At 38.6% G+C, this 21,280-nt stretch overlaps 1 protein-coding gene across 1 annotated transcript; it reads left to right on the top strand.

Moving 5' to 3' along the window:
• Positions 1-1,058: 1,058 nt before the first annotated feature.
• On the top strand, positions 1,059-19,057 carry LOC113168342. The gene is made up of 21 exons (XM_033326533.1): positions 1,059-1,154; positions 1,268-1,349; positions 1,905-1,999; positions 2,078-2,128; positions 2,751-2,801; positions 3,398-3,448; positions 3,528-3,575; positions 3,654-3,704; positions 3,785-3,832; positions 3,912-3,962; positions 16,513-16,563; positions 17,317-17,367; positions 17,446-17,496; positions 17,575-17,625; positions 17,706-17,756; positions 17,839-17,889; positions 18,226-18,273; positions 18,353-18,403; positions 18,482-18,532; positions 18,614-18,664; positions 18,916-19,057. Exons 1-21 carry the CDS (start codon positions 1,059-1,061, stop codon positions 19,051-19,053), a joined length of 1,269 nt encoding a protein of 422 aa, XP_033182424.1. The 3' UTR covers positions 19,054-19,057.
• The last annotated feature ends 2,223 nt before the right edge of the window (positions 19,058-21,280 follow it).

Raw genomic sequence — 21,280 nt, 5'->3', positions numbered from 1 at the left:
CAAAAAGGATAAAAATAAAGAAAAAAGAGAAATAATTTCATTGAAAGCTGTTGTTGTTTTTAGTTTTTCTTCTTTGGAACGTGCATTTTGACAATGAGTGAAAACATCACGACCGGAGTGAGTTTGTGATTGTGTGAGTTTAAAAACTTAGAGAAACTTAAAACCTGTTCTGATGTACATTTAGCACATTAATATAGTTTTAACTTGAACATTGCCGAGCCTACAGTATGCAGCAACATCTCTTCACTGTTTCATGTGGCTTCCTTATATGATTGTTTTGGATCAGCTCCCGTTTGTGGGAATAGTGAACTTTGTGGAACCTTTTGAGATCCACATAGTAAATATTTGTTTTGAGCTGTTATTTATTCAGATTTTGTTGAGCACTGACCACAGCTACTCTCACAACTAACATAGTTACACCTAGTGTACATGCAATATGGTAGCATTTGACCTCCATTCAATCAGCTACAGGGTCCTTCTTACAAAATTGCACAAAAATATGTTCTAGTTGTATCTGAATGTGTTGACAACACAGACTAAATCAACTATTATATAAGCATTCTTTCCTGTTAACTTGGAAGATAATTAGCATAATCATTTTCCTGGGTTTACAGTGATTCCAGAGTAATTTCCTGAGGCTAAGGCATAAAAATCAATAACTCCATAACTATAACATAAATAAATGAAAAATGAAATACTATTCAGAGAAATCAGCCCATTTGAGGAACTGATGCTTTAAACACAGATTCAGGTATTTGTATCCAGACTTAAGGTCATACATGTGACAGTGATACATGTTGACAGATGCAAAACTATGGATTAATTAGGTTTTATTTTTATATTTCAAATGTTTTCTTTAGAGGATGGTAACATTTACTTTAGACCTAAACTGTCAGGTGAGCACTATTATTCTAAATACCTTAATTTGAACAAGTGCATTGTTGAGCCACCAGCATCACTAGATAAATAACAGTGACATTAAACAATAACTCAAATTTCCCTGACACATGGCATGTCACCCTATTTTTATATCCGTCACTGAGCATATTTAAGAGCTGATGTTTCTTGCTTCATCACTGATCAGCACCTGCACTCAGGAAGACAAGCTCCAGTCTGATACCAAGAAGGAAGAGGAGAAAATTATTCTACATCAGGTTTGTTAGAAACTCACCTCTGATCAGCTTTTGTTCATTTAATATTGTGTCAGTATGATGTTGTCAGTTCTCTTCAGAGTTATGAGTAACACGTCTGCTTGTCCTTATGACAGGTTATCATCCTTCACAGCTGCAACATGAAGATTCTCATGTCTTTATTAGTTTGTGCCCTGATGGGTCTGAGCAGAGCTGCAGGTGAGTATTTGCTGCCACTAACATACAGTACTGTTCATGACAACAACTATTAAAGTACTATTCTACTTCACCACATTTTAGATTGAATATTGTACTTTCAACTCGACTACATTTATGCGTCAGCAAGGTACTATGAAGATGTACAGTCCAAATTTTATGGCTACCCTGTTAGTAATGCAGATTTGTGATCTTTTTTCCCAAAGTCCAATTTTTTTTGTTTTTAAGGTTCAGTATTTAATGTGTCAGTAAATTAAAATGTTGTATGAAAATGCATAACAACATGCGATAAGAAAAGAATAAGAAAATCTAATAAGGATTCACATCACTGTACTATGTAGGGGTCCTGGTGGCTCAATGGTGGAGCATTGTGTTGGGATCCAGACAAGCTAAAAGCCGTTGACTATCACTGTACTATGTGCACTACAGCCAGCATCACTGTTTCCACTGTTGTGAACATCTTCAGACCATAGCTTAATTTTGAACAGGCACCGGAGAGGTGTCAGTGTTATAAATGGAGCCAAGCATTTCTAAAAATCTTGAACAACTCTTTAAAAGTTTTATTAACCACTGCTCACTGGTGTACTAAACTCTCCATCCAGCTTTTCCACCAGCAGCAAATCATCATCGACCAGGGGGTCCTTTTAGACCAAGTGAGTGTTCACTAAATATCTACAGGTCTCATACCTTCTTCCATCACTGCTAACTAGTGTGCTAAACTTTCCATCCAGGTCTTCCACCAGCAGAAGATCAAGGCCAGCCAGAGGGACCTTTTAGACCAAGTGAGTGTTCAGTAATTGTCTTCCCATATTATGTTTTCTTGACCACTACTCAGTGTCAGTGTTACTTTTTGTTACTGATGATTTTGATGATAAGTATTTTTTTAATAAGAAATATTAAAGAAGATATTACACACTTGTCGAAGAGTCATGACAACACTATATTTAAAGTATTATATTAGAAACATATATTTTTAAGGTACTGGTACAGGTGTGATCCACTGTGTGTTTATGGTCTGACACTTGGTGACTAGAGGCACATTATACCTCAAGATCTAACCATCGCTTTGTGTTACTGTTTTGTTTGATCTGTGTAATCTGTCACTGTAAACATCACCAAGACTGCTACCAGCCACAATAAGTTTATTTTTGGAAGTGCCCATTACTGATAATTTAAAATGAATAATTTACTTATTCACTGCAAATTATCAAAGCTTCAGAAAGTCCATAACATCATTGTTAAAGTTAGTCTATGACTAAACACGGGCTAAAATTGAATTCTGTTGATTAAACGTTTACTTAAACTAAGATAAAATAAATGTTGTTTTGAGGAAAGAGTGAAACTAAATTGAAAATCCCTGTTGAAATTAACACTGCTAACAGGTGTGATAAACTTTCTATCCAGGTTCTCCACCAGAGGAGGATCAAGGTCGGCCAGAGGGACCTTTTAGACCAAGTAAGTGCTGAACATTTCTTCAGATCTTATGACTTCTTTGACCACTGCTCACTGGTGTGATACATTTTCCATGTAGGTCTTCCACCAGCAGAGGATCAAAGCCAGCCAGAGGGACGCTCCAAAAGAAGTGAGTGGTCAGTAAATTTCTTCATTTCTCATTACTTTTTCAACCAGTGCTGACTGGTGTGCTTATCTTTCTGTTCAGGTCTTTCACCAGCAGGAGGACAAAATCAGCCAGAGGGATCTTTTAGACCAAGTGAGTGTTCAGTAAATTACTTCACATCTCATAAATTCTTCCACCACTGCTCACTGATGTACTAAACTTCTCATCCAGGTTCTCCACCAGCAGATAATCAAGGTCGGCCAGAGGGAGCTTTTAGACCAAGTGAGTGTTATGAACATTTCTTCAGAGCTTGTGACTTCTTCGACCACTCTTTACTGGTGTGCTAAACTTTCAATGTAGGTCTTCCACCAGCAGAGGATGAAAGTCGTCCAACAGGATCTATTAGACCAAGTGAGTGTTCAGTATAAATTTCTTGGCATTTCATTACTTTTTATACCACTGCTCACTTGGTTATGCTAAACCTTATGCCCAGGTCTTCCACCAGCAGAGGATCAAGGTCGACCAGAGGGACCTTTTAGACCAGGTGAGTGTTCGATATACATTTTTTAGATCTCGTGACTTCTTTGACCACTCCTTATTGGTTTGCTAAACTTTCCATGTAGGTCCACCAGAGGAGGATCAAGGTCGGCCAGAGGGACCTTTTAGAAGACATGAGTGTTGATAACATTTCTACACATCTAATGAGTCCTTTGACCACTGCTCACTGGTGTACTGATCTTTCCATCTAGGTCATCCACCAGCAAAGGATCACAATCGCCCAGAAGGACCTTTTAGACCAGGTGAGTGTTGAGTATAAATTTCTTTAGATCTTCTGACCTCTTTGACCTCTCCTTACTGGTGTGCTAAACTTTCCTTGTAGGTCCACCTGCAGAGGATCAAGGTCGGCCAGAGGGACGTTTTAGACGAAGTGGGTGTTGATTACATTTTTTCAAGTCTTGTGATCTTTTTCAACCAGTGCTGACTGGTGTGCTTATCTTTCTGTTCAGGTGATTCATCAGCAGAAGGACAAAGTCAGCCAGAGGGATCTTTTAGACCAAGTAAGTGTTCAGTAAACGTCTTCCGATCTCATTCGTTCTTTGAAGACTGCTCCCTCGTGTAAAAAACGTTTTTTCTAGGTCTTCCACCAGCAGAGGATCAAGGCCAGCCCGATGGAGCTTTTAGACCAAGTTAGTGTTCAATACATTTTCTTAAGATCTTGTGACTTCTTTAAACCACTGTTCAGTCATTTGCTAAACTTTGTATCCAGGTCTTCCACCAGCAGAGGATCAAGGTCGTCCAGAGGGACCTTTTAGACCCAGTGAGTTTATACTAAAATTCTAAAAAAATTCTTCTGATCTGAAATATAAGACATTAATACATTGACAAGTTCACAATCATAAACATTAAACCCATAAAAGTCAGTAACTACAAAATTTTTCATGTTTGTTCGACGTCCTATTACATTTTGTTCAAAACTGCTTTTAACTGATGTTTACTTTTTATAAATATTATATTTTATATACATTATATGAACATGTTTTGAATTCCACAGCAGACTAATTTTTGTTTCCTCTTCCTTTACAGAAAATAGAGACCGCTTGGGACATTGACCTTACCACTAAAATACATACACTGGTGAATGGATTATTGGATTCAAGCTCATCTTTGTCCCGACGACATTATAACTCATTTTACATTTTTCTTTCTTTTCTATTGCTGTAACACTAAACATTAACGAAACAACAAGTGATATAAAGAAAAATGTGCAAGATAGTCTTTTAGGTTTGTACCTGTATTAGGAGCAGACTGCATGTGTTGCATAAAGACAAATTTTGGCACAACTTTATTCTTCATAGTGAACTGTTCTTTCTCATCTTATGCAAGAAAAAAAAAAATAAAAGCTTAAGAAATGATGGGTTATGTGTTTGTGTCTATTTGTAGACCTATCTGAAAACAAGGTAACTATGGAATAATATGTTATCAGTACTAATGTAATAACAAAGCATGTATTTACCAGGTAATAGGTTGATTTTAACAATGGGTAAATTTAATTAACTTAAAACACATCTCATAGTTTCAGAGAAATAATGAGACATTATTTGAAAATGCATTATGGCAGATTTTCCTTTTTTGATAATGCTTCCTAAAACATATACACATATATATGTGTATAACCTGTGATCATGTAAATTCAGTCAATGCTTTCAAGCTATATTACTGTTCAACTTAATAGCGTGAAGCTGAAGAAATGAATTTATGAAACCTTACAGCTTTCTTTTACGGAAGATGTTTTTTGTTAGGTCATGGTTAGCTGTTCAGTGGAAACTTGCTTTCTTGCTTGCTGGACTTGCTTTCGGGTTCTTGAAGACAGTGAAACCTCCTCTGTGTCATTCTGGAAGCAGAAGTCTGTGAAGCTAAGATGTTTTTATTGTGTCTGTGACTGTGTCAAATGTTAGTGTTTGTTAATCTATATCAAGTAGTCACCACAGCATCTCAATGGCCTATGTAGAGTTACTTTATCTTATTTTTGGCATCGAGAAAAAAGGAGTTTAGGTGAAAGCTACTGTTAAGTTTAGTTCAGTACGCAAGTTGGAACATCTAAATAGAGTAATAAAATGCAATATAGAGAATTCAGCTGGGGGATTGGTGCTATGTACACAGATACTGTGAGTCCTCGGTCATCTACGGACTTAAGGTCATCCAACAATGGAAGTCTTTGAATGCTACTGTCAGATATTGATAGATACAGTTAGATAACACAAAACTATGGATTAATTAGGTGTCATTTTTTTATTTCAAATGTTTTCTTTAGAGGATGGTAAGATTTACTTTAGATCTAAACTGTCAGGTTAGCACTATTACTCTAAATACGTTCAATTGAACAAGTGTTTTGTTGAGCCACCAGCATCACTAGATAAATACCAGTGACATTAAACAATGAGCCAAATTTCCCTGACACATGGCCTGTGGTCCTACTTTTATATCCGTCACTGAGCATATTTAAGAGCTGATGTTTCTTGCTTCATCACTGATCAGCACCTGCACTCAGGAAGACAAGCTCCAGTCTGATACCAAGAAAGAAAAAGGAGAAAATTATTCTACATCAGGTTTGTTAGAAACTCACCTGTGATCAGCTTTTGTTCATTTAATATTCTGTCAGTATGATGTTGTCGGTTCTCTGCAAAGTTATGAGTAACACGTCTGCTTGTCCTTATGACAGGTTATTACCATCCTTCACAGCTGCAACATGAAGATTCTCATGTCTTTGTTAGTTTGTGTCCTGATGGGTCTGAGCAGAGCTGCAGGTGAGTATTTGCTGCTACTAACATACAGTACTGTACATGACAACAACTGTTAAAGTACTATTCTACTTCACCACATTTTAGATTGAATATTGTACTTTCAACTCTACTACATTTATGCATCAGCAAGGTACTATGAAGACGTACAGTCCAAGTGTCTTTGTTACTCTGTTAGCATTGCAGCTTTGTGATTGTGCATATTTTTTTTATTAGGTTCAATATTAATCTGTATTAGACATTGCTCAGCTGTCAGGGAATCACTCAATGTGTCAGTAAATTGAAAAGTTGTGTGAAAATGCATAAAATCGTGCGATAAGAAGAGAAATAAGAAAATCAAATAAAGATTGACATCACTGTACTATGTGGCGGCCCTGGTGGCTCAGTTGGGATCCACACAAGCTGAAAGCCGTTGACTATCACTGTACTATGTGCACTACAGCCAGCATCACTGTTTCCACATGTCTCTGTTGTGAACAACATCTTCAGACCATAGCTTAATTTTGAACAGGTATCAGACACGTTTCAGTGTTTTCATGGAGCCAAGCATTTCTAAAAAAAAACTCTTTAAAATAAAAGTCTTATTGACCACTGCTCACTGGTGTTCTAATCTTTTCATCCAGCTTTTCCACCAGCAGCAAATCAACATCGACCAGGGGGTCCTTTTAAACCAAGTGAGTGTTCACTAATTTTCCACAGGTCTCAAAACTTCTTCCATCACTGCTAACTCGTGTGCTAAACTTCCTGTACAGGTCTTCCACCACCAGAAGATCATCATCGGCCAGAGGAACCGTTTAGACCAAGTGAGTGTTCAGTAATTGTGTTCACATATTATGTTTTGTTGACCACTCAACAGTGGTGGCAATGCAATTGTTGTTACTGATGATTTTGATGATAAGTATTCTTTGACAAAGCACTATTGAAGGAGATCTTACAAACTCGTCGAAAAATCAAGTTTCTCATTTTCAGCACTTGTTGTGGCAAAGATGAAATATAATTCTTATTTTCAGCAGTTATTTTTTCTAACTCTTATTGTCTATTAACCTTAACCCAATGCTAGAAATGTCTGAACCCAACTTTACTAACTTTATTAATGTTGGAATCACACATCAAGTTGAACTGCAAAATCAAAAAAATAATAATAATAATGTTGTAGATTGGATGTTTTGGCAGACAAAATACATTACCTGCAAACATTTAATTAAAATGTTGGATGTTGACAGATTTGTGACATATTAACTGTGAACGTAGGATACTTATGTACCAGAAAATCTCATTTACGTTTTTTGACAAAAACCTAAATGTGACTGAAATTATGTTGTATAGAAATATATATTTTTGAGGTACTGGTACAGGTGTGATCCAATGTGTGTTTATGGTCTGACTCCTGGTGACCAGAGGCACATTATACCTCAAGATCAAACCATGGCTTTGTGTTACTGTTTTGTTTGATCTGTGTAATCTGTCACTTTAAACATCACCAAGTCTGCTACCAGCCACATTAAGTTCATTGTTGGAAGTGCCCATTACTGATTGTGTGAAGGTTAGCCTATGACTAAACACTTAAATTAAGTTTAAATAAATGTGATTCAAACTAAATAAAGTTTTCAGGAAAATATCTAAAATCCCTGTCAAAATTAACACTGCTAACAGGTGAGATACATTTTTTATGTAGGTTCTCCACCAGAGGAGGATCAAGGTCGGCCAGAGGGACCTTTTAGAAGATGTGAGTGTTGATTACATTTTTACATATCTAATGAGTTCTTTGACCACTGCTCACTGGTGTACTGATCTTTCCACCTAGGTCATCCACCAGCAAAGGATCAAGATCGCCCTGAGGGACCTTTTAGACCAGGTAAGGGTTCAATATAAATTTCTTCAGATCTTCTGGCTTCATTGACCACTCTTTACTGGTGTGCTAAACTTTCTATGTAGGTCCACCAGCAGAGGATGAAAATCATCCAGAGGGACCTTTTAGACCAGGTGAGTGTTCAGTAAACTTCTTCAGATCTCATTACTGTTCCAACCACTACTCACTGGTGTGCTAAACGTCCTGTCCAGATCATCCACCAGCAGAGGATCAAGGTCGACCAGAGGGACCTTTTAGACCAGGTGAGTGTTCAATATACATTTTTTAGATCTCGTGACTTCTTTGACCACTCCTTACTGGTATGCTAAACTTTCCATGTAGGTCCACCAGCAGAGGATCAAGGTCGGCCAGAGGGACCTTTTAGAAGAGGTGAGTGTTGATTACATTTATACAGCTCTAATGAGTTCTTTGACCACTGTTCACTGGTGTACTGATCTTTCCATCTAGGTCATCCACCAGCAAGAGATCAAGATCGCCCAGAGGGACATTTTAGACCAAGTGAGTGTTCAGTTTAAATTTCTTCAGATCTTCTAGCTTCTTTGACCACTCTTTACTGGTGTGCTAAACTTTCAATGTAGGTCTTCCACCAGCAGAGGATGAAAGTCATCCAACAGGACCTATTAGACCAAGTGAGTGTTCAGTAAATTTCTTCAGATCTCATTATTTTTCGAACTACTACTACTCATTGGTGTGCTAAACTTCCTGTCCAGGTCTTCCACCAGCAGAGGATCAAGGTCAGCCAGATGGAGCTTTTAGACCAAGTTAGTGTTCAATACATTTTCTTAAGATCTTGTGACTTCTTTAGAACCACTGCTCAGTCATTTGCTAAACTTTGTATCCAGGTCTTCCACCAGCAGAGGATCAAGGTCGTCCAGAGGGACCTTTTAGACCCAGTGAGTTTTTACTAAAATTCTTCTGATCTGAAATATAAGACATTAATACATTGACAAGTTCACAATCATAAACATTTAATTAATAAAAGTCAGTAACTACAATACAACATTTTACGGGTTTGTAGAATTTTCTATTAAACTTTGTTTAATCTTTTAACATATGCTTATTTTTATAAATATTATATTTCATATACATTATGTGCATTTTTTTTTATTTCACAGCAAACTAATGTTTGTTTCCTCTTTCTCTTCAGAAAATAGAGACCGCTTGGAACATTAACCTTACCTCTAAAATACAAACACTGGTGAATGGATTTTTGGATTCAAGCTCATCTTTGTCCTCAAGACATTATAATTCATTTTACATTTTCTCTTTCTATTCTATTGCTGTAACACTGAAAATGACAAGTGCAGGAATGTTTCTTAGGTTTGTACCTGTATTAGGAGCAGACTGCATGTCTTTTTTGTTAAAACTTTATTCTTCAAAGTGAACTGTTCCTTCTCACCTTATGCAAGAAAAAAAAATAAAAACTTCAGAAATTATGGGTTATGTGTGTGTGTCTATTTGTAGGCCGAGCTGAAAACAAGGTAACTGTGGAATAATATTTTATTAATACTAATGTAATAACAAAGCAAGTATTTACCAGATAATAGGTTGATATTAACAATGGGTAAATTTAATTAACTTGAAAAGCATCTTGTAGTAATAATGAAAATGCATTATGGCAGATTTAGAACATTAAAAAGCACTAACATTTGACACAGACACAAACATGTTAGCTTCAAAGAGTTCTGCTTCCAGAAAGACACAGGTTTCACTGTCTTCAAGAACCTGAAAGCAAATTCAGTTTCCATAATGCTGATCATGCTTCATATACACAGATATATAAGCTGTGATCATGTAAATTCAGTTAATGTTTTCAAGAAATATTATTTTCAAGTTAATAGTGTAAAGCAGAAGAAATTAATTTATGATTGTTCACACCTTTGTTCACGTTTAAGAAGAATTCACTGTAAAGACTGGAGTTGGCCACAGTTTCTGCCCTTTACTGTGGCTGTGGGTCAGCCAAACATATCAGCAAGTGAAAAGTTCCCCTAAATGTGCCTGTACACAATCATAGTGAAAAGTTGTGTTTAATATTGTGGTAATGTCTGGAAATGCGTGTCCAACATGCTCGGCATATGCGAGGGCATAACTGTGAAGCTAATGTGGCTACATTCAACAAGCTAATACAGTAAAATTACAAGAAAAAATACTTGGTGTTGATAACACAGCTTAAAACTAAAAAGAGACCCAAGTTTAGGTCACAGACAGTCAGAATCAGTTCATCTTTGAAAATCCACAGTTTTTTCTGGTCCTGAGAGGATGGAGAAAGAAGAGAGACTTCTGAATAGTCCATAATCCAAAAGTTTAGTAGTGTTGCAGTTTGGTTGGGTTTGGACCGGGAAATTAGTCCCTGATAGTTAACAATACATTATTTTGAACTTTGAATTGAACACTTTCTGGTGCACTTCTGACATACTTGGTGTTTGCCAACATGCACCATAGAGTCGCATAAAGGTAATAAAATGTGGATATTGCGCAATAGGGGTACTACACATAAAAGCTAAATCGACCCAGAACCAACAGATACAATCGTTTCTAGCCTTAGTTTTCAGTATGGTGAACTCAGAGAGAATATGGTGTTGACTGTGTCTTGTTTCTTCTGTCATGTGCTACTATACAAACAATTACCCCCTGAGGTAAATAAAGTTATTTGAAATCAATTGCATTTTATGTTGCTGTGCTTTTTTGGTGTCTTTATTCAAATGTGAATTGTACTTGAACACTTTTTTACTTTTTAAAAATCTGTAAGCAACTCGCTCATTAGTTAAATGTGCATTTCTCACATCACTCAAGCACTTGTACTGCTCACAAAACTATCTATGCCATGTAAATATAGCTTTATTAATGCTACATTCCTAGCTGCTACATTTAGAAAAAATGTGTTGTGTAGCATTAAGCCTGTTAGTCAGGGTCTGTTTGCTACATGAGATTGAATATCTACTTGGGTTTTGACACCAAAAGAGTGTAGTTAATAAAAACACATAAGGCTGGGGGCACTGTTTCATTGTGACAATTGACATATTTCAATAAAGAGCCGAAAGAAACAAGGCAATATGAATTGCAAGTCTCCAGCCCTGTTCCTGATCTCACTCTGCCTTTTGATTACTGGACCTCATCGATTCTGAGCCTACCTTCCAAAGCAAACCACAGCCTTGTATTCAAGGTATTGCAGGTATTTTTATCATCATTAAACCTTTAAGCCAAGTCATTTTGAGTTTGGCTTTTTTTTTTTTTTTTTTTTGGCCAAACCCTCACTCTCATCGCTCTTACAACACAAAATGCCATTTGAGTTATGATTGTGAGACTCTTCCATAGCATTGACAACAGTTAAAATTAGAGACCTTTCAGCTTCCTTATACAGTAGATGTTATCGTCTCTCTAAGTCAAACAGGTCACAGTTGTGTCATGAATGCCTGTTCAGTGGAAACTGGACTTGCTTTAAGTTCTTGAAGATGGTCAAACTTTCTTCTGTGTCTTTCTAGAAGCAGAACTCTGTGAAGCTAAGATGTTTTTATTGTGTCTGTGACTGTGTCAAATGTTAGTGTTTCTTAATCTATATTAAGTAGTCACCACAGCATCTCAATGGCCTATGCAGAGTTACTTTATCTTATTTAAAACAGGAGAAAACAGGAGTTCAGCTGAAAACTACTGTTAGCTTAGTTGAGACTGATGGTGTTTGTGTCCATTTTTTTGTTTGCTTTATAAAAAATCAACTGGACATGAAAAAATGTCTTCTCAAATATTATCATGCAAAGGATATGCAACATAGTCACACCGTTCCATCTTTATTGATTTTTAATGACATCTATAATCTTCTTCTTCTTCTTTCGGCTTTTCCCATCAGGGGTCACCACAGCGAATCATCCTTTTCCACCTAAATCTATCATGAACATCTTCTACCCTAACACTAGCCAACCTCATGTCCTCTGTTAAGACATCCATGTATCTTCTCCTTGGTCGTCCTCTTGCCCTCCTGCCTGGCAGCTCCATCTCCAACATCCTTCTACCAATATATTCACTATCCCTCCTCTGAACATGTCCGAACCATCTCAGTCTGGCCTCTCTGACTTTGTCGCTAACACAGGCAACGTGAGCCGTCCCTCTGATGTACTCGTTCCTTATTCTGTCTAACCTGGTCACTCCTAAGGAGAACCTCAACATCTTCATCTCTGCTACCTCCATCTCAGCCTCTTGTCTCTGTCTCACTGCTACCGTCTCTAACCCATAGAGCAGAGCTGGTCTCACCACTGTCTTGTAGACCTTTCCTTTGAGTCTTGCTGACACTCTTCTGTCACACAACACTCCTGACACTTTCCTCCACCCGCTCCAACCTGCCTGCACTCGCCTCTTCACCTCTTTTCCACACTCCCCATCACACTGAACTGTTGACCCCAAGTACTTAAACTATTGCACCTTCTTCACCTCAGCCCCCTGTAACCTAACGCTTCTACCTTGATCCCTCTCGTTCAGACACATGTATTCTGTCTTACTACGACTGACCTTCATGCCTCTTCTTTCCAGAGCAAACCTCCACCTCTCCAGCTGTTCCTCCACCTGCTCTCTACTCTCACTGCAAATCACAATGTCATCCGCAAACATCATTGTCCAGGGAGATTCCTGTCTGACCTCATCTGTCAGCCTGTCCATCAACATAGCAAACAAGAAGGGACTCAAAGCTGATCCTTGGTGTAGTCCCACCTCCACCTTGAACTCCTCTGTCTGACCTACAGCACATCTCACCACCGTCAAACTTCTCTCATACATGTCCTGAACTAGTCTGACGTACTTCTCTGCCACTCCAGACGACCTCATACAGTACCACAGCTCCTCCCTCGGCACCCTGTCATACGCCTTCTCTAAATCTACAAAGACACAATGCAGCTCCTTCTGACCATCTCTGTACTTTTCCATCAACATTCTCAAAGCAAAAACAGCATCAGTGGTGCTCTTACGGGGCATGAAACCATACTGCTGCTCACAAATCTCCACCTTCTTCCTAAGCCTGGCTTCCACTACTCTTTCCCACAGCTTCATTGTGTGGCTCATCAACTTTATTCCTCTGTAGTTGCTGCAGTTCTGCGTGTCACCCTTGTTCTTAAAGATCGGAACCAGAACACTTCTTCTCCATTCCTCAGGCATCTTCTCACTCTCTAGAATCCTATTGAACAAACTGGTTAGAAACTCCACTGCTGTCTCTCCTAAGCACTTCCACACCTCCACAGGTACGTCATCAGGACCACAGCCTTTCCACTCTTCATCCTTTTCAGAGCCTTTCTAACCTCATCCTTTCCAATCTCTTCTATTTCCTGCTCCACAACATCCATATCTTCCTCCTTTCTTTCCCTGTCATTTTCCTCGTTCATCAGCTCCTCAAAATACTCCTTCCATCTTTTCTGCACACTCTCCTGGGTTGTTAGTAACTTTCCATCTCTGTCCTTAATCACCCTTACCTGTTGCACATCCTTCCCATCTCTATCTCTCTGTCTGGCTAGCCTGTACAAGTCCTTCTCTCCTTCCTTTGTGTCTAACCTGTCATACAGCTCATCGTAAGCTTTCTGTTTGGCCTTTGCCACCTCCCTCTTCACTCTACGCTGTGCTTCCTTGTACTCCTGTCTACTTTCCTCAGTCCTTTCTACATCCCACTTCCTTCTAGCTTACCTCTTCCTCTGGATGCATTCCTGTACTTCTTCATTCCACCACCAAGTGTCTTTACCTTCTTTCCTCTTTCCCGATGACACACCTAGCACCTTCCTACCTGTTTCCCTGATAATCTCTGCTGTAGTTTCCCAGTCATCTGGAAGCTCATCCTGACCACCCAGAACCTGTCTCAACTTATGTCTGAATTCCTCACAAGTTTCTTCATTCTTTAACTTCCACCACTTGGTCTTCTTTTCTGTCTTCCCTCTCTTCTTCTTCCTGACCTCCAGAGTCATCTTACACACCACCATGCGGTGCTGTCTGGCTACACTCTCTCCTACCACCACTTTGCAGTCACTAACCTCTCTTGAATGACCTCGTCTACATAGGATGTAGTCCACCTGTGTACTCCTACCTCCACTTCTGTGTGTCACTCTATGTTCCTCTCGCTTCTGGAAGTAGGTGTTGACTACAGCCATTTCCATCCTCTTAGCAAAGTCCACCACCATCTGTCCTTCCAGATTCCTTTCCTTCACACCAAACCTGCCCATCACCTCCTCATCACCTCTGTTGCCCTCACCAACATGCCCATTGAAGTCTGCTCCAACAACAACTCTCTCTCCTCTGGGGATACTCTCTATGACCTCATCAAACTCACTCCAGAATCTCTCCTTCTCTTCTAACTCACAGCCAACCTGTGGCGCATACCCACTGACTACATTCATCATCACCCCTTCGATTTCTAGCTTTATGCTCATCACCCTGTCTGAGACTCTTTTCACCTCTAGAACATTGTTCACAAACTCCCCCTTCAAGATCACTCCTACCCCGTTTCTCTTCCTATCCTTCCACCTTGTCTCCTGCACACACAGTACATCTACCTTTCTTCTCTCCATCATGTCTGCCAGCTCTCTGCCTTTCCCTGTCATTGTGCCAACGTTAAGAGTCCCTATTCTCAGATCTATGTCCCTGCCTTTCCCTTTCTCTCTCTGACCACGAACCCTTCTGCCTCCCCTCTTTCTTCGACCAACAGTAGTCAAATTTCCACCAGCACCCTGTAGGTTAACAGCATCGGTGGCGGTCGTTGTTAACCCGGGCCTCGACCGATCCGGTATGAAAGTCTTGTGGATGATTCGCATGGTTATTTTGGCAATTTTTACGCCGGATGCCCTTCCTGACGCAACCCTCTCTATTTATCCGGGCTTGGGACCGGCACAGAAATCACTGGCTTGCAACCCCTGTGGCTAGATTAAATTACATCTATAATGATATCTAAAATTAGTACTAATAGTACAAGACAAAACAAAACTTGTGATAATGCTGACATACTGTTGCCAGTTTGAATATCTAAAAAGTGTTACACACAAAATGGAGTAATAAAATGCAATATAGAGAATTCAGCTGATTTGTGGGACTGGTGCTATGTACACAGATACTGTGAGTCCTCGGTCATCTAAGGACTTAAGGTCATCCAACAATGGAAGTCTTTGAATGCTACTGTCAGATATTGATAGATACAGTTAGATAACACAAAACTATGGATTAATTGGGTTTTATTTTTATATTTCAAATGTTTTCTTTAGAGGATGGTAACATTTACTTTAGACCTAAACTGTCAGGTGAGCACTATTACTCTAAATACATTCAATTGAACAAGTGTTTTGTTGAGCCACGAGCATCACTAGATAAATACCAGTGACATTAAACAATAAGCCAAATTTCCCTGACACATGGCATGTCACCCTATTTTTATATCCGTCACTGAGCATATTTAAGAGCTGATGTTTCTTGCTTCATCACTGATCAGCACCTGCACTCAGGAAGACAAGCTCCAGTCTGATACCAAGAAGGAAGAGGAGAAAATTATTCTACATCAGGTTTGTTAGAAACTCACCTGTGATCAGCTTTTGTTCATTTAATATGGTGTCAGTATGATGTTGTCGGTTCTCTGCAGAGTTATGAGTAACACGTCTGCTTGTCCTTATGACAGGTTATCGTCCTTCACAGCTGCAACATGAAGATTCTCATGTCTTTGTTAGTTTTTGCCCTGATGGGTCTGAGCAGAGCTGCAGGTGAGTATTTGCTGCCACTAACATACAGTACTGTACATGACAACAACTGTTAAAGTACTATTCTACTTCACCACATTTTAGATTGAATATTGTACTTTCAACTCTACTAACTTTATGCGTCAGCAAGGTACTATGAAGATGTACAGTCCAAATTTTATGGCTACCCTGTTAGCATTGCAGATTTGTGATCTTTTTTCCCAAAGTCCAATTTATTTATTTTTTTTAAGGTTCAATATTTAATGTGTCAGTAAATTAAAATGTTGTATGAAAATGCATAACAACATGCGATAAGAAAAGAATAAGAAAATCTAATAAGGATTCACATCACTGTACTATGTGGGGGTCCTGGTGGCTCAATGGTGGAGCATTGTGTTGGGATCCAGACAAGCTGAAAGCCGTTGACTATCACTGTACTATGTGCACTACAGCCAGCATCACTGTTTCCACTGTTGTGAACATCTTCAGACCATAGCTTAATTTTGAACAGGCACCGGAGAGGTTTCAGTGTTTTCAATGGAGCCAAGCATTTCTAAAAACATTGAACAACTCTTTAAAAGTCTTATTGACCACTGCTCACTGGTGTACTAAACTCTCCATCCAGCTTTTCCACCAGCAGCAAATCATCATCGACCAGGGGGTCCTTTTAGACCAAGTGAGTGTTCACTAAATATCTACAGGTCTCATAACTTCTTCCATCACTGCTAACTAGTGTGCTAAACTTTCCATCCAGGTCTTCCACCAGCAGAAGATCAAGGCCAGCCAGAGGGATCTTTTAGACCAAGTGAGTGTTCAGTAATTGTCTTCCCATATTATGTTTTCTTGACCACTACTCAGTGTCAGTGTTACTTTTTGTTACTGAGGATTTTGATGATAAGTATTTTTTTAATAAGAAATATTAAAGAAGATATTACAAACTTGTCGAAAAGTCATGACAACACTATATTTAAAGTATTATATTAGAAACATATATTTTTAAGGTACTGGTACAGGTGTGATCCACTGTGTGTTTATGGTCTGACACTTGGTGACTAGAGGCACATTATTCCTCAAGATCTAACGATCGCTTTGTGTTACTGTTTTGTTTGATCTGTGTAATCTGTCACTGTAAACATCACCAAGACTGCTACCAGCCACAATAAGTTTATTTTTGGAAGTGCCCATTACTGATAATTTAAAATGAATAATTTACTTATTCACTGCAAATTATCAAAGCTTCAGAAAGTCCATAACATCATTGTTAAAGTTAGTCTATGACTAAACACGGGCTAAAATTGAATTCTGTTGATTAAACGTTTACTTAAACTAAGATAAAATAAATGTTGTTTTGAGGAAAGAGTGAAACTGAATTGAAAATCCCTCTCGAAATTAACACTGCTAACAGGTGTGATAAACTTTCTATCCAGGTTCTCCACCAGAGGAGGATCAAGGTCGGCCAGAGGGACCTTTTAGACCAAGTGAGTGTTAAGTATAAATTTCTTTAGATCTTGTGACTCCTTAGACTATTGCTCACTGGTGTGATACATTTTCCATGTAGGTCTTCCACCAGCAGAGGATCAAAGTCAGCCAGAGGGACGCTCCAAAAGAAGTGAGTGGTCAGTAAATTTCTTCATGTCTCATGACTTTTTCAACAAATGCTGACTGGTGTGGTTATCTTTCTGTTCAGGTCTTTCACCAGCAGGAGGACAAAATCAGCCAGAGGGATCTTTTAGACCAAGTGAGTGTTCAGTAAATTACTTCACATCTCATAAATTCTTCCACCACTGCTCACTGATGTACTAAACTTCTCATCCAGGTTCTCCACCAGCAGATAATCAAGGTCGGCCAGAGGGACATTTTAGACCAAGTGAGTGTTCAGTTTAAATTTCTTCAGATCTTCTGGCTTCTTCGACCACTCTTTACTGGTGTGCTAAACTTTCAATGTAGGTCTTCCACCAGCAGAGGATGAAAGTCGTCCAACAGGACCTATTAGACCAAGTGAGTGTTCAGTATAAATTTCTTGGCATTTCATTACTTTTTCTACCACTGCTCACTTGGTTATGCTAAACCTTATGCCCAGGTCTTCCACCAGCAGAGGATCAAGGTCGACCAGAGGGACCTTTTAGACCAGGTGAGTGTTCGATATACATTTTTTAGATCTCGTGACTTCTTTGACCACTCCTTACTGGTTTGCTAAACTTTCCTTGTAGGTCCACCAGAGGAGGATCAAGGTCGGCCAGAGGGACCTTTTAGAAGACGTGAGTGTTGATAACATTTCTACAGATCTAATGAGTTCTTTGACCACTGCTCACTGGTGTATTGATCTTTCCATCTACGTCATCCACCAGCAAAGGATCACAATCGCCCAGAAGGACCTTTTAGACCAGGTGAGTGTTGAGTATAAATTTCTTTAGATCTTCTGACCTCTTTGACCTCTCCTTACTGGTGTGCTAAACTTTCCTTGTAGGTCCACCTGCAGAGGATCAAGGTCGGCCAGAGGGACGTTTTAGACGAAGTGAGTGTTGATTACATTTTTTCAGGTCTTGTGATCTTTTTCAACCAGTGCTGACTGGTGTGCTTATATCTCTGTCCAGGTGATTCATCAGCAGAAGGACAAAGTCAGCCAGAGGGATCTTTTAGACCAAGTAAGTGTTCAGTAAACTTCTTCAGATCTAATTTGTTCTTTGACCTCGGCTCACTGGTCTACTCAACTTCCTCTCCAGGTCTTCCACCAGCAGAGGATCAAGGCCAGCCAGATGGAGCTTTTAGACCAAGTTAGTGTTCAATGCATTTTCTTAAGATCTTGTGACTTCTTTAGAACCACTGCTCAGTCATTTGCTAAACTTTTCATCTAGGTCTTCCACCAGCAGAGGATCAAGGTCGTCCAGAGGGACCTTTTAGACCCAGTGAGTTTATACAAAAATTCTTCTCATCTGAAATATAAGACATTAATACATTGACAAGTTCACAATCATAAACATTATATAAATAAAAATCAGTAACTACAAAATTTTCCAGGTTGATTAAATTTCCTATTGCACTTCAAAACAGCTTTAACGGATGTTTATTTTAATAAATATTATATTTTATATACATTATATGCATTTCTTTTCTTTATTTCACAGCAAACTAATGTTTGTTTCCTCTTTCTCTTCAGAAAATAGAGACCGCTTGCAACATTAACCTTACCTCTGAAATACAAACACTGGTGAATGGATTTTTGAATTCAAGCTCATCTCTGTCCTCAAGACATTTTAACTCATTTTACATTTCTCTTTCTATTCTATTGCTGTAACACTGAAAATGAATGAAACAACAAGTGCAGGAATGTTTCTTAGGTTTGTACCTGTATTAGGAGCAGACTGCATGTGTTTTTTTGTTACAACTTTATTCTTCAAAGTGAACTGTTCCTTCTCATCTTATGCAAGAAAAAAAAAATAAAAACTTCAGAAATGATGGGTTATGTGTTTGTCTATTTTTAGGCCTAGCTGAAAACAAGGTAACTGTGGAATAATATTTTATCAGTACTAATGTAATAACAAAGCAAGTATTTACCGGCTAATAGGTGTTTTTTTACCCATTTTAACAATGGGTAAATTTAATTAACTTGAAAAGCATCTTGTAGTTTTAGAGTAATAATGAAACAGAACTTGAAAATGCATTATGGCAGATTTAGAACATTAAAAAGCACTAACATTTAACACAGACACAAACATGTTAGCTTCAAAGAGTTCTGCTTCCAGAAAGACACAGGTTTCACTGTCTTCAAGAACCTGAAAGCAAGTCCAGTTTCCATAATGCTGATCATGCTTCTTAAAACAACACAGTTATGTAAGCTGTGATCATGTAAATTCAGTTAATGTTTTTAAGCATTAATTTTCAAGTTAATAGTGTAAAGCAGAAGAAATTAATTTATGATTGTTCACACCTTTGTTCACGTTTAACAGTTTCCATTTGAACTGTACGGGACGTGAAGAATTCAATGGAAAGAGTGGAGCGGGCCACAGTTTCTGCCTTTACTTTGGCTGTGGGTCAGCCAAACACATCAGCAAGTGAAAAGTTCCACTAAATGTGCCTTTACACAATCATGGTGAAAAACTGTGTTGAATATTGTGGTAATGTCTAGAAATGCATTCAACACCCTGTCAACATGCTCGAACTGTGCGAGGGCATTACTGTGAAGCTAATGTGGCAAAATACTTGGTGTTGTTAACACAGCTTGAAACTTTGAATGATACCCAGGTTATGTCACAGACAGTCAGAATCAGTCCATCTTTGAGTTTTTGTCCTAAAAAATCCACAGTTTGTTCAGATCCTAAGAGGATGGAGAAAGAAGAGAGACTTCTGACTTGTCCATAAATCCAAAAGTTGAGTAGTGTTGCACTCTGCTGCTGCTGTTTTGCTGATTTCAGACCAGGTCTTCTGCAGCTAGGAAAGCCAGTGTCCAACTGTTACGAACAGACGGACGGGACCAAAGAGTACCAACAAAAAAAGGTTTATTACAACTCCTGGCCCAAAACAGGGGACTCGGGGAAATCTCAAACAAGCATGCAGAATAAATACTCAAATTAACAACACAAAACACTGCAGTGACGTAGCCAAAATACGAACTAATAAACCAACATACAAAGTACCAACTAATAAATCAATACACAAAAATACAAACTACAACTCACTAATTAGAAATACAAAGTAAGAAACGAAAATCACCTCTATCAACTAAAAACGCTGCATAAATGCAGACAAAACATAGCGTTAACAGAGCGGTTCCTAACAAATGATCAATCATACAAACTAACCAGCGTGGTGGAGGATACAGTGCAATGAGCATGAGCAGAGTAGTGTGAACAAACGTGAGGTGAAACGAGTCAGTAATTAATGAGTCCAGAGAGTGGAGAAAGAGGAAGTCCATATATGGGTGTGGCAGGAGAGTAGGCAACAAAACAAAAACAAAACCCACAGACAGGGGCAAAGGGAGGAATCGTAGCATCCAACTGTGTATTGTACTGTCCAAACTGTGTGTGTTCAGCCTAGGTCATCTTTGGTTGGGTTTGGACCGAGCATGAGCAGGAAATGGGTCCCTGATACTTAACAATATGTTATTTTGAACTTTGAATGGAACACTCTCTGGTGCACTACTGACATACTTGGTGTTTGCCAACATGCACCATAGAGTCGCATAAATGTAATAATAAGTGGATACTGCACAGTATTGGCACTTTAAAGAAAGCTCCAACAAATACAATCATTTCTAGCATTAGTTTTCAGTATGGTGAACTCAGAGAGGATATGGTGTTGACTGTGTCTTGTTTCTTCTGTCATGTGCTACTATACAAACAATTGCCCCCTGAGGTAAATAAAGTTATTTGAAATCAATTGCATTTTATGTTGCTGTGCTTTTGTGGTGTCTTTATTAAAATGTGAATTGTACTTGAACACTTTTTTACATTTTAAAAATCTGTAAGCACCTCACTCATTAGTTAAATGTGCATTTCTCACATCACTCAAGCACTTCTACTGCT

Source organism: Anabas testudineus, chromosome 18, assembly GCF_900324465.2.
Source record: "Anabas testudineus chromosome 18, fAnaTes1.2, whole genome shotgun sequence".
Lineage (NCBI taxonomy): Eukaryota > Metazoa > Chordata > Actinopteri > Anabantiformes > Anabantidae > Anabas > Anabas testudineus.
The sequence above is the reverse complement of the archived record's forward strand: the minus strand, read 5'-3'. Positions and strand labels throughout refer to the sequence as shown.